Source organism: Pristiophorus japonicus, chromosome 3, assembly GCF_044704955.1.
Source record: "Pristiophorus japonicus isolate sPriJap1 chromosome 3, sPriJap1.hap1, whole genome shotgun sequence".
In the NCBI taxonomy this organism is placed as follows: domain Eukaryota; kingdom Metazoa; phylum Chordata; class Chondrichthyes; family Pristiophoridae; genus Pristiophorus; species Pristiophorus japonicus.
Genome location: NC_091979.1, coordinates 113,165,582 through 113,178,822, shown reverse-complemented (window position 1 = coordinate 113,178,822; position 13,241 = coordinate 113,165,582). Strand labels below are relative to the sequence as shown.

The window sequence follows — 13,241 nt, the reverse complement described above, 5'->3', positions numbered from 1 at the left end:
TATTGGAGAGGTTATATTATAATTCATATGGTTAAAGGTAATATAAGGTACAGAATGGAACTCATACTAGCGTATCAATAATAAGGCAAGAAAAACACACACCCTGCTTTTAATGAGACTTCCATATAAATAATAGGAAGTAAAAACACAGATTTCTGAAAATACATAGCAGATGTGTAGGTATCTAGAGAGAGAAAAGATAGGCTAATGTTCTGTTTTCAGACCCTTCAACAGAACCAACTATTCTGCAGTTTTTCTTTTTACCCTCATTCATATAATGAGAATGGCTGTAACAGTATTCAAAGTCCTAAATAAACTCGGATTTACTTGGTTAACATACGACTTCTGATTTTCTACATCTATACATCATTATTCCCTGCAATGTAAGCCACTAGGCAGCAACAGATCTCCCATCTCCAGGGTGTAGATTTAATATTGTTCTGGAGCAAAGTAATTAGAAGTCTGAATAAAATGCCAGGTGCTGCTGAAACACATTTCTTACGCAGAGTGTTTTGCAGTGGCTGGGCTGTTCAACATGTCCTCATCAGAAGGTGACAGAAGCATTTGAGAGAGGAGGGCTTCTATTAAATTTGTCTTGAAAACAAATTACCTTTTACAATACAATTCTGAAATTGCCAAAACTGCACATTTTGCTTTTTACAAAGACAATTAAGTAAACAAATTTCACCTGCCCCGGCGCATGCATGTGCTGGCTTTTCCAATAACATCTTCTACCATGAATTACAGTTGCTGACTTGCTGTGTGTAAACACATTGTAATTTGTATCAGAAGATTTCAATTTGCATCAGCAGGATACAAATTCATTCCACACCAATCATGGAAACAATGTACAAGTAAAGATTTGCTCACACAGGATGAAGACTTTGCTAAACAATTCCTTCTCTCCAAATTTCGTGGAAATGCATTTGATTGTACATTATTTAATGGCTGACAAATAATATTCAGGTTATTTCACCAATGTTATTATCTGGTTCACAAAGCAGTAAAGGGTGGGCCAATATTAATCTGAGGACAATTAACAAGACAATAGTTCATTAATATATTTATCACTTACCCCTGTAGTTGTTTTGTGTAATTCCTGTTTGTGTTAGTTGTTCCTAAAAACTTGGCGATGGCCAAAATTTGCTTTCGGCAAAATATTTTTTTAGGGTAGGAATTTTGTGGCAAGTGGCAACATTTTAAATATTTGTATTAGTAAAAGTTGTGAATACCATTAACGTTTGCACAGGAATTGTATTTAATGAGTACAATGCAAGGTGAGCAATTCTTAACATTCTATATAATGAAAAGTTTTACAGCTGGCAAATGCTTGACTGGGCCACTGGCTGCAAAGCATGCTGATTGGTTGCTTTTTGATAAATGTGAAGTTTGTGATTATCTCTCACAAAAGTTTCCATTGAGAAAAAAAAATCTTTTGAGCAGGCATACTGCTTCCCCATTCATTCTACAATACATAAAAATAAGATTTAAAACATAATAATCAGATTAGTAATTAACAATTCTTAATACAAATCACAATACTTACGCAGGATTTTCTTCACTACCATTGACAACCGTGCCTTCAGTTGCCTAGGCTCTAAGCTCTAAGCTCTGGAATTCCCTCCGTAAACCTCTCTTTCCTCCTTTAAGGCTCTCCTTAAAACCTATCTCTTTGACCAAGCTTTCGGTCACCTATCCAAATATCTCATGTGGCTCGATTTGATACTTGCTCTTGTGAAGTGCCTTGGGACATTTTACCATGTTAAAGGTGATATATAAATGCAAGTCGTTGTTATAAATATACCCATTTAATCTTCTAATACTTCCAACAATTTTCCTGTACAAAGACCTCCCCCCCCTTTTCAGCCTGTCAAGCTTGCCTCTGTTGCTTTCTTGAAGCCAAGACCCTTGAGTTAAGCCTGTGTTGTGTTGCATTCTGTGTCTCCATGAACAGAAAGATGAAGATACAGAGAAAAGAAAAAGTATTCAGAACCAGTGGCAGCAACAGAAAATGTTAGAGGGAAAGAGAAAGATTTAAAGATATACAGAAAGATAGAGATGTAAACACAAATGCTTAAAGAACGGGAAATAAGCAGATATTTAGAGAAAGAGATACAAATAATAGATACAAACGAGGAAGGCCATTCAGCTCACCTTAGCTTATCTATCTAGAAAGACCCTACAGTCCTCTGCCCCCATCCCCTGCCACCCCACCCCTATCATAGTATTCAACTGCTTCCAAAATTATGCCTCTAGTACCAACCTAGAAGTTTATTCTGTGTGTTGATCACTCTTGTGAGGAAGACCCTCCTGCCATCAGTCCTAGAAATGTCTCTTCGTAGTTTGAACCTGTGTCCCCTTGTCCATGAGCAATATCATGGATGATTATACATCATGATCTGCAATTGCTTTGGTCTTTACCTATACATGAGTCCATATCTAGTAGAACAAGGCAGAACATTATATTCATGACACTTACCCTGTCTGTGCAGAAATGGAACAAGTAAGCTATGTAAAATACTATTTGGAATCCCATTTAATTCTTCCCTAGTCTGTACTTCAAGACATTAAAAAATAAAAAGGACACTTACAAGTATTTATGTAAATTATTATTATTAGAACCCAGCAATCAAAATGAAAAACTTACCATGATGCCAAATTTCAGGATGTCCATGAAAATATGAGCCTATCCCATGGCCAATGAAATAAGGACATATTTGCAACCCACTTGAATCTGCTATCTGGCTATAAATAATAACAAAATAAATAATCAGTTTTGACAGATTAGCTTAGAAAGCTGGAACGGAATACAATAAAAAAAAGCAATTTTTTAAGTTATTGTTTCCTGGTTCCCTTCATTCCATGCAGCCCAGACAGTAAAGGCAATTATTTTCTCAGGCTTCGGTCAGTGCTGCTGGTACCTCATTTCTTCTGCCTTTTGGGAGGGGGTGGACCATGAATAATTCTAGTTTCATTTTGTTGAAGCAGATTCTGCATTGAAAATTGAATGCTAGCTAGGATGTGCTACACTTATCTACCAAGGAATTCAGTAGCATCTATGGGGCCAAGTTTCCACAGGAGTTGCTCCTATTTTTTGAGCAACTAGTTTTTTTTTGGAATATCTTAAAAATCGCAATTCTCCACATTTAGTTTGCTCCAGTTTCAATGAGTTATTTCAGTTTCTTTTTAGTTCAGTTTTTTTTTCAAAAGGGGGCGTTACCAGCCATTTACACCTGTTTTGGCCATTTAAGCAAATTTAGACAGCCAATAGCTACTCCAAACTAACTTAGGCCAGCATATGTGCCCACTTTTGTACGCTCAGAAAAACCTTGCGGATACTTTAGAAATCAGGCGCAGGTAGCCAGAGATGGGGGGGGAAGGGAAGTTAGAGGATTTTGCAAAGCACTAAACACCTCCACAACAACATTAAAGAAGCATAAGTACACGTAAAGCATTAAGCACTAAACAAAGCAATACATTTAAAGTACTAAACAAAGCACAAAAATAGGCATTCAATAACAAATAAAAAATACAAGAAAAGCACCAAGACTTACAAAGCACTAAACAAAGCACAAAAAGTAAAACAATTAATTAACAAATAAAAAATAGAAGGAATCCTGCACCTAAAGCTCCAAGACCAAAGTAATAAGCAACCAATCAATAATAAAAAATAGAAGTCCTACCTTTATATGAAGGGAAGGCAGCGGGCCACCGATGAGGGAGAGGGGAGGAGGGGAGAGGAGGAGGGGGAGAAGGTGGAGGAGAGGAGGAGGGGGGAGAGAGGAGGGGGGAGGGGGAGACAACGTTAAACATACAAGTCTGCCCAGGTCCCATCCTACTCACGTCTTGCCCCAAATCTCTTTGCTTTCCTGCTACTCCCACCCCCCCACGAACATCTCCGAGGCAGTCTCAAGGAACACTCGATGGCCTCAGTCAACTTCCTTCTTGATGGTCACTTTTGCCAGTTCCTTCTCCCTTTCTTGTTTGGCTTTCTGTTCCGGGATCTCCTGTCTCCAATGACAGACATTGCCGTCTGTTCCCTCGCAGGTCGTGGCGGGGAGCCCATTCGGCCAGGGCTAGGGGCGGCGTGCTTCGGGCCCCTCCCACACAGCCTGCAGCATACACACACAGAATCTGGGGGTGAGGAGCTACTGCACATGCGCGCACACTCTAGCGCCGTTTTCAGCGCCGGGGCCTGGCTTCACCCCCCGCTGGTTCTGCTGTGCTCCGCCGAGTCCGAAGGAGGCCTGATGAGCGTGGCGAGTACCACGGTAAGGATTAGGCGCGCTTTTTGTTCCAGAAATTCGGCAGACCTCATGGAGGTGCGCCGTTCTAAGGGTCAGTGGAAACTTGGCCCCATAGACTCTGTGATCTTTACTGACAACTGTAGACTAGACTGCATGGTAAATGATTGTGTTCCAGTTTGCAACTGCTATTATAAGTGGGACATCTGCGGTAGATGAGAACAGCATTTGTTGACCAGGATTCAGATTTTCCCTCATCTCTCCCTCAGGGGAATCACATCAATGGCAATCAGTACCTTGTTATGTGACCCTACTGAGTTCAGAAATTTACTTTTTTAAGATTTAAGAAGAATGAATTAGTGTTCCACTGCTCCAGGGTGCAAATCATATGCAAATATTGATACTGTTTTCTGGGTTGTTAGGACTATTTGAAAATCTGTTTATATTCTACATGAAATATGTAGGTTTTTATTTAAATTACATCCTTCAGGACATTGTTTTTTTAAAACATTTGCTTGGAGTCAATAGTATCTCTGTATATGCAATATGTTTGGCATTTTCTGTACGTTCACATGCAGAATTAGAGCACATTATAAAACACCGTATAGGAACATATAGGCTTGGAATTTGCAGTGGGTAATAACAGCGAACTAACAGCGTTCACTGTCATTACCTCTTTGAAACTGACCGCAACTTCAGGATGTAGAGCATGCGCATCTTAACATGGAAATCCTGAAGTTGCAGTCAGTCATTCACTGCTTCGACACTGGCTGTGCTGTGGCACCCACCTCCCACAGCTGGCGATCAGTGTAATCTGTCAAATCATAAAAGCTGAAGGAAACTTCAGCTCTTCCGTGGTAATGCCACTGTTAAATATCCCATTAAATGTTAGACTCTTTTGGATGAGTGTAACTGGGGTTTTAACAGCATATTGACTGCTAAACAAAGGTTATGGCCCTGAAAAATTAATTTCAATTTTGTGGAGTGTCAAATTTATCCATTTTAATAAAAATAAGAAACTTTTGCTCATCTTTATTTCAGGGTTGCCTTTTCCCCATGTGGGAGCCCCAATCTTTGATTTGCTCTCTCTAATTTTTTTAAAAGTTAGAATCAAAGGAGCTTACCCACTTCCTGGTTTGATGTTTGGAGAATTATGCATTTTGATTGGCTGCTTAGACAGCTTGTTGATGTCACAGCAGCTCGTGTTAAGGATTCCTCATTAACTTGCATTAATTTCAATTACCGAAATTCTCACCACAGAGATCGCGAGAATTTTGTGGGAAGCTTACTTTGGAGCCAGCGCGCCTTTGATTCACCGCTAACTGCAAATTATGGGCCAATGTGATACATAGGTTTCTTCTGTGGACCTTGCCACAAATTATGTCCATTTGAATTAATGGTTGTAAAATCATGAACGCCTGAATTATTTCCAATATCTGTTGCTGGAGGGGGAGGCTCTCCACTGGGGTGCATGAAGTCGGAAAATTTCCCTAAAATGTAATTTGACAATTTTTAATTTATCAAAGTCCCTCTCTTCAGGAATAAATTGATGAAGTAAATGGATTAAGTTAATATTTTCAACATCCAATTCTGACTTCAATACAAAAGTACTGTACAAGGAATTGTGATGAACTTTTTTTTCCCGAAGTTGTAGGAGAGGTGGCATGAGTGATGGTAGTGGTTTAGAAAAAGAGAGTGATAGTGCCTGAATAAGGTCAGCGAGAAGGAAAGATGGTCATGAATTGGATGGGAAGAGCTTTAAGGAGGCAGGGGACAGTATCATGGAAGAAATGAGCTTTGAGAGGGCAGCGGTTGAAGATGGGGAAAGCAGTAGCATGTTGAGGGGATGAATGTAAATGGGGAGTTTGGGGGTGGTCAAATGGGGTGGAAGGTGGCACCTGAGGTAATTATTCAGATGGACTCAATCTTAAATGCATTAGCTCTTTGCATTTGCTGTTTGAAATGAGGGTGAAGTAGGCAGAGGAAGGGGACTGGAGGTGGCAGTTAGTTTTGGAGGAAAGTCATCATCATAGGCAGTCCCTCGGGGTCGAGGATGACTTGCTTCCACACTAAAAATGAGTACTCAGGTTATTGTGTTCCTAACACAGATGAGGCTGTACACAGGGAGGTTAAAGTAACAGTGACTGCAGTCTTTAATAAGACACTCCAGAGTGAGGAACAGGCCTTAGGGGCCGGCTTATATACTGTGCTCGCGCTCCCTGGTGGCGGAACATGCTTTACAGATACACAACACAGGTGACTGATGAACTCATTTTAAACAGTAGAAGATGCCTGTGAATTCTTTTAATGTGGGGTGGCTGTTGCACACCAGCCACCACACGGGCTTGACGGAGCAAGGTCTTGGTCCAGTGGCAAGGGGATCAAGACAACTGGAGACCAGGCTCTGCCGCATGTGCCAATACATACACACAAACTCAAACACACTCCTACTGTCCTCCTTCCCACAGGACCTCTCTCTACGTGGAATTCATAGTTCGCAATGTGAGCCTCACGATCTCACAGCCTCGCTATTGACCCGTGCGCTGTGCCTTCCTTTGGTCTTGTCCACACTGCTCCACCTCTGGGCTCCGACCTCTCCGCTCCTCCATGCCTTGTCCGTCCTCTCTTCACTGGTCCTGACCTCTGGACCTCCGGACTGCCCCGATCCCGACCTCCAGACCACCCCCGTCCCAGCCTCTGCTCCTCACTGCTTCTGACCTCCGCGCCTCGCCGCTTCCGACCTCCGCTCCTCGTCGCTCCTGCTCCTGGGTCCCGACCTCTCCATGAGGCTCCAAGAGATGCTACCAATCATCTACCTGCATTCTGATGACGTCTAATTTTGTCGCCCACTTTGGTTTTGTCGCCCTCTCGAGACCATTATTGATTCTGCTGCTGAGGTGGCTAGCTTTTTATGATTTGCCCACAGCTCCAGCCTCGCGCTCCAAACTGCTCCTCTGACTGCCCCACAAAGTCGGGCTTTTTATGATTTGTCCACAGCTCCAGCCTCGCACTCCAAACTGCTCCTCAAACTGTGGAGGAAAGTAGTCATAATGGGCTCAAAATTAGCCCCTGCCGATTTTTGGCGCATCACCCAGGGTGCGCCGCTTTTCCACGATTCCAAGCGTGCTGAAAATCTTCCTCCCGACTTTGGCCGCTGTCCGGCGTCTCCTCGGTGGTGGCGTAGCGTGACCAGTGGATTGGGGGGGGAGCTAGTGACAGCGCTAAAAACAGTGCCGGGACGTTTTCACATGCACGTTCGAGAGTGCGCGCATGCGCAGTATCTCCTCGCCCCCAGCGCGTCCTGCAGCCTATGTGAGAGGGACTCGATGCTCGTAGTTGCCGCTCCTATCCCTGGCCGAGTGGTCTCCCTCACCAGCCCGCTGTGTAAGTGGCTGCTTGTGTTCGTGGTTTAAACTACTGTGATTAAGATGGCCAGGGTCAATGTCAGGAAGAGTAGTGTTAAATAGGTTTTAATTAAACCTTGCTGGGGTTGAGTAGAAAGTTTAAAAATCGATGTTTGGTGAATAAGGGTGCTTTTTGGTCATATTTTTTCATTTCAGGTTTGGTCGGGCGTGACCTCTTATAATAGTAAAGCAAGAGACGATATTTTTGGTAAACAGGCAAAGTTTATGTTTGCCGAGTTCTTTTATTTTCTTTTAATCTTTCCTTAAAACTTTGTAAGTCTTGGTGCTTCAGGTGCAGGTCCTCTCCGCTTCCTTCTATTTTTTATTTGTTATTGAATGCTTATTACTTTTTGTGCTTTGTTTAGTGCTTTGTAAGTCTTGGTGCTTTAGAATGTACTAACCTGCGCCGATTTCTTAACTCTCCGCAAGGGTTTTCAGAAGTGGCCACATACACTGGTCTAAATAGATTTGGAGTAACTATTAGCTGGCCAAAGTTGCCTAAATGGCCAAAACTGGCGTAGGTGACTGGGAACGCCCACTTTTGAGAAAAAAAACTAAACTAAAAGGATAGTAACTAACGTAGTTACTCTGGAGCAAGTTTATTGGGGAAAGTGGGGATGTTTAACTTACGCCAGAAAAACCAAGTTACTCCAAAAAAAACGGAGCAACTCCTGACCAATTTTGAACCCAAAGTTTCTACCCTTCAGGATAATCCTGGAGTAGTAGGGGCATTTGCCTATTGAAATGGAAGCACGGTAATGCTTGATCTGGTCAAGACATATTTGGCAGTGGAGGACAGACTAATGCTGACAATATAACTTCAACGCCAGTGTTTGGTTATCTCGTATGACAACAATGGATTTGTGACACTTCACAGCCTTTCAATTTATCCTCATTAACATGTCTGCAAATATCAGAAAACAGCTACATGATAATATTTTAATAGAGAGCAGTAATAATAATAATCATTACATATAAACAGAATACAACCATCAAGTGATGCAGGTAACATAATGTAATGCAAGTACAAGTTACTTATCTTGGCTGTGATACAAGTGATTTATGGCCCTGATGTGCATCTTACGGACCAGAAATTACACTGCAGAATACATGCTTAATGCATTTGTCTGAAATTCTCCTCTCTATTATTTTCTCAGAAGTATTAACCTGTTTAAAACAAATGTATTAATGTCGGCACTAAAATAGTACTGACAGGCATTTCAAACAAGTGCATCAAAATTAATGATTGGAAAATTGAAAGTGCTGTGAATCAAGTGCACTTGCCTTTGCACTTGATTCTCTTCCAAGTTCAAAACCACATATTGAATGAACTTGTGACTCTGTTTTAAGTATGAGTGTGATATCCCAGATCACAAATGGACTTTAAACATCTTGGACAGTAATCAAAAGATGATTGAAACCTGGAAAATTGACCTAATAAAATTTAGTGAGATAGAACCAGCCAAATTGGATATAGAAGCACTGAAACAAACATAGAAACAGAGAAAATAGGTGCAAGAGTAGGCCATTCGGCCCTTCGAGCCTGCACCACCATTCAATAAGATCATGGCTGATCATTCCCTCAGTACCCTTTTCCTGCTTTCTCTCCATACCCCTTGATCCCTTTAGCAGTAAGGGCCATATCTAACTCCCTCTTGAATATATCCAATGAGCTGGCATCAACAACTCTCTGCGGTAGGGTATTCCAAACGTTAACAACTCTGAGTGAAGAAGTTTCTCCCCATCTCAGTCCAAAATGGCCTACCCTTATCCTAAGACTGTGTCCCTTGGTTCTGGACTTCCCCACCATCGGGAACATTCTTCCCGCATCTAACCTGTCCAGTCCCATCAGAATCTTGTAAGTTTCTATGAGATCCCCTCTCATCCTTCTAAACTCCAGTGTATAAAGGCCCAGTTGATCCAGTCTCTCCTCATATGTCAGTCCCACCATCCCGGAAATCAGTCTGGTGAACCTTTGCTGCACTCCCTCAATAGCAAGAACGTCCTTCCTCAGATGAGGAGACCAAAACTGAACACAATATTCCAGGTGAGGCCTCACCAAGGCCCTGTACAACTGCAGTAAGACCTCCCTGCTCCTATACTCAAATCCCCTAGCTATGAAGGCCAACATACCATTTGCCTTCTTCATCGCCTGCTGTACCTGTATGCCAACTTTCAATGACTGATGTACCATGACACCCAGGTCTCGTTGCACCTCCCCTTTTCCTAATCTGCCGCCTTTCAAATAATATTCTGCCTCACATTTACCCACATTATACTGCATCTGCCATGCATTTTCCCACTCACCTAACCTGTCCAAGTTACCCTGCAGCCTTTTAGCATCCTCCTCACAGCTCAACCGCCACCCAGTTTAGTGTCATCTGCAAACTTGGAGATATTATACTCAATTCCTTCATCTAAATCATCAATGTATATTGTAAAGAGCTGGGGTCCCAGCACTGAGCCCTGCGGTACTCCACTAGTCACTGCCTGCCATTCTGAAAAGGACCCGTTTATCCCGACTCTCTGCTTCCTGTCTACCAACTAGTTCTCTATCCACGTCAGTACATTACCCTCAATACCATGTGCTTTGATTTTGCACACCGATCTCTTATGTGGGACCTTGTCATAAGCCTTTTGAAAGTCCAAATACACCGCATCCACTGGTTCTCTCTTGTCTACTCTACTAGTTACATCCTCAAAAAATTCCAGAAGATTTGTCAAGTATGATTTCCCTTTCATAAATCCATGCTGACTTGGACCGATCCCATCACTGCTTTCCAAATGCGCTGCTATTTCATCTTTAATAATTGATCCCAACATTTTCCCCACTACTGATGTCAGACTAACCAGTGGTGTTACATTAGCTACCCTCCAGTCCATAGGAACTGATCCATAGCCGATAGACTGTTGGAAAATGATCACCAATGCATCCACTATTTCGAGGGCCACTTCCTTAAGTACTCTGGGATGCAGACTATCAGGCCCAGGGGATTTATCAGCCTTCAATACCATCAATTTCCCAAACACAATTTTTCTTCTCACTAGACCCTCGGTCCCCTAGTATTTCCAGAGGTTATTTGTGCCTTCCTTCGTGAAAACAGAACCAAAGTATTTCTTTAACTGGTCCGCCATTTCTTTGTTCCCCATTATAAATTCACCTGAATCTGACTGCAAGGGACCTACATTTGTCTTCACTAATCTTTTTCTCTTCACATATCTATAGAAGCTTTTGCAGTCAGTTTTTATGTTCCCAGCAAGCTTCCTCTCATACTCTATTTTCCCCCTCCTAATTAAACCTTCTGTCCTCCTCTGCTGTATTACAAACTTCTCCCAGTCCTCAGGTTTGCTGCTTTTTCTGGCCAATTTATATGCCTCTTCCTTGGATTTAACACTATCCTTAATTTCCCTTGTTAGCCACGGTTGAGCCACATTTCCCGTTTTAGTTTTACTCCAGACAGGGACGTACAATTGTTGAAGTTCATCCATGTGATCTTTAAATGTTTGCCATTGCCTATCCACCGTCAACCCTTTAAGTATCACTTGCCAGTCCATTCTAGCCAAGTCACATCTCATACCATCGAAGTTACCTTTCCTTAAGTTCAGGACCCTAGTCTCTAAATTAACTGTGTCACTCTGCATCTTAATAAAGAATTCTACCATATTATGATCATACTTCTCCAAGGGGCCTCGCACAACAAGATTGTTAATTAGTCCTTTCTCATTACACATCACCCAGTTTAGGATGGCCAGCCCTCTAGTTGGTTCCTCGACATATTGGTCGAGAAAACCATCCCTAATACAGGAATGGTATTAGGGAGGCCAGGAAATCCTCCTCCATCGCTTTGCTACCAATTTGGTTAGCCCAATCAATACGTAGTTAAAGTCGCCCATGATAACTGCTGTACCTTTATTGCACGCATCCCTAATTTCTTGTTTGATGCTGTCCCCATCCTCATTACTATTGTTTGGTGGTCTGTACACAACTCCCACTAGCGTTTTCTGCCCTTTGGTATTCCGTAGCTCCACCCATACAGATTCCACATCATCCAAGCGAATGTCCTTCCTTACTATTGCATTAATTTCCCACCTTCTTTTCCTGTCTATCCTTCCTAAATATTGAATACCCCTGGATGTCGAGTTCCCAGCCTTGGTCCCCCTGGAGCCATGTCTCCGTGATGCCAATTACACCATATCCGTTAACTGCTGTCTGCGCAGCTAATTCATCCACCTTATTCCGAATACTGCTCGCATTGAGGCACAGAGCATAGAAACATAGAAAATAGGTGCAGGAGTAGGCCATTCGGCCCTTCTAGCCTGCACCGCCATTCAATGAGTTCATGGCTGAACATTCAACTTCAGTACCCCATTCCTGCTTTCTCGCCATATCCCTTGATCCCCCTAGTAGTAAGGACCTCATCTAACTCCTTTTTGAATATATTTAGTGAATTGGCCTCAACAACTTTCTGTGGTAGAGAATTCCACAGGTTCACCACTCTCTGGGTGAAGAAGTTCCTCCGCATCTCGGTCCTAAATGGCTTACCCCTTATCCTTAGACTGTGACCTCTGGTTCTGGACTTCCCCAACATTGGGAACATTCTTCCTGCATCTAACCTGTCTAACCCCGTCAGAATTTTAAATGTTTCTATGAGGTCCCCTCTCATTCTTCTGAACTCCAGTGAATACAAGCCCAGTTGATCCAGTCTTTCTTGATAGGTCAGTCCCGCCATCCCGGGAATCAGTCTGGTGAACCTTCGCTGCACTCCCTCAATAGCAAGAATGCCCTTCCTCAGGTTAGGAGACCAAAACTGTACACAATACTCCAGGTGTGGCCTCACCAATGCCCTGTACAACTGTAGCAACACCTCCCTGCCCCTGTACTCAAATCCCCTCGCTATGAAGGCCAACATGCCATTTGCTTTCTTAACCGCCTGCTGCACCTGCATGCCAACCTTCAATGACTGATGTACCATGACACCCAGGTCTCTTTGCACCTCCCCTTTTCCTAATCTGTCACCATTCAGATAATAGTCTGTCTCTCTGTTTTTACCACCAAAGTGGATAACCTCACATTTATCCACATTATACTTCATCTGCCATGCATTTGCCCACTCACCTAACCTATCCAAGTCGCTCTGCAGCCTCACAGCATCCTCCTCGCAGCTCACACTGCCACCCAACTTAGTGTCATCCGCAAATTTGGAGATACTACATTTAATCCCCTCATCTAAATCATTAATGTACAGTGTAAACAGCTGGGGCCCCAGCACAGAACCTTGCGGTACCCCACTAGTCACTGCCTGCCATTCTGAAAAGTACCCATTTACTCCTACTCTTTGCTTCCTGTCTGACAACCAGTTCTCAATCCATGTCAGTACACTACCCCCAATCCCATGTGCTCTAACTTTGCACATCAATCTCTTGTGTGGGACCTTGTCGAACGCCTTCTGAAAGTCCAAATATACCACATCAACTGTCTTCAGGCTTGTCTTTTTAACACTCTTTGTCCCTTTAGGATTTTGCTGTAATGTGGCCCTTTCTGCTTTTTGCCTTGTGTTTCTCTGTTCTCCACTTTTATTTTTCTTCTTTCTAT

The 13,241-nt window shown here is 42.7% G+C and overlaps 1 protein-coding gene across 5 annotated transcripts in view; it reads right to left on the bottom strand.

Annotated features, from left to right (window-relative positions):
• The window catches only part of metap1d (methionyl aminopeptidase type 1D (mitochondrial)), a 209,307-nt gene that overhangs the window by 14,585 nt on the left and 181,481 nt on the right, over positions 1–13,241 (bottom strand). For 2 of the 5 annotated variants that reach the window (XM_070874698.1, XM_070874699.1), the window contains exon 7: positions 2,648–2,745. The exons of 1 other annotated variant lie outside the window; for it this stretch is intronic. In XM_070874698.1, coding sequence (XP_070730799.1) covers positions 2,648–2,745 — 98 coding nt within the window. Of the gene's footprint in view, positions 1–2,647; positions 2,746–3,843; positions 4,113–13,241 lie in introns of those variants that run through there. 2 more of the 5 variants (XR_011592364.1, XM_070874700.1) reach the window with 2 other exon arrangements.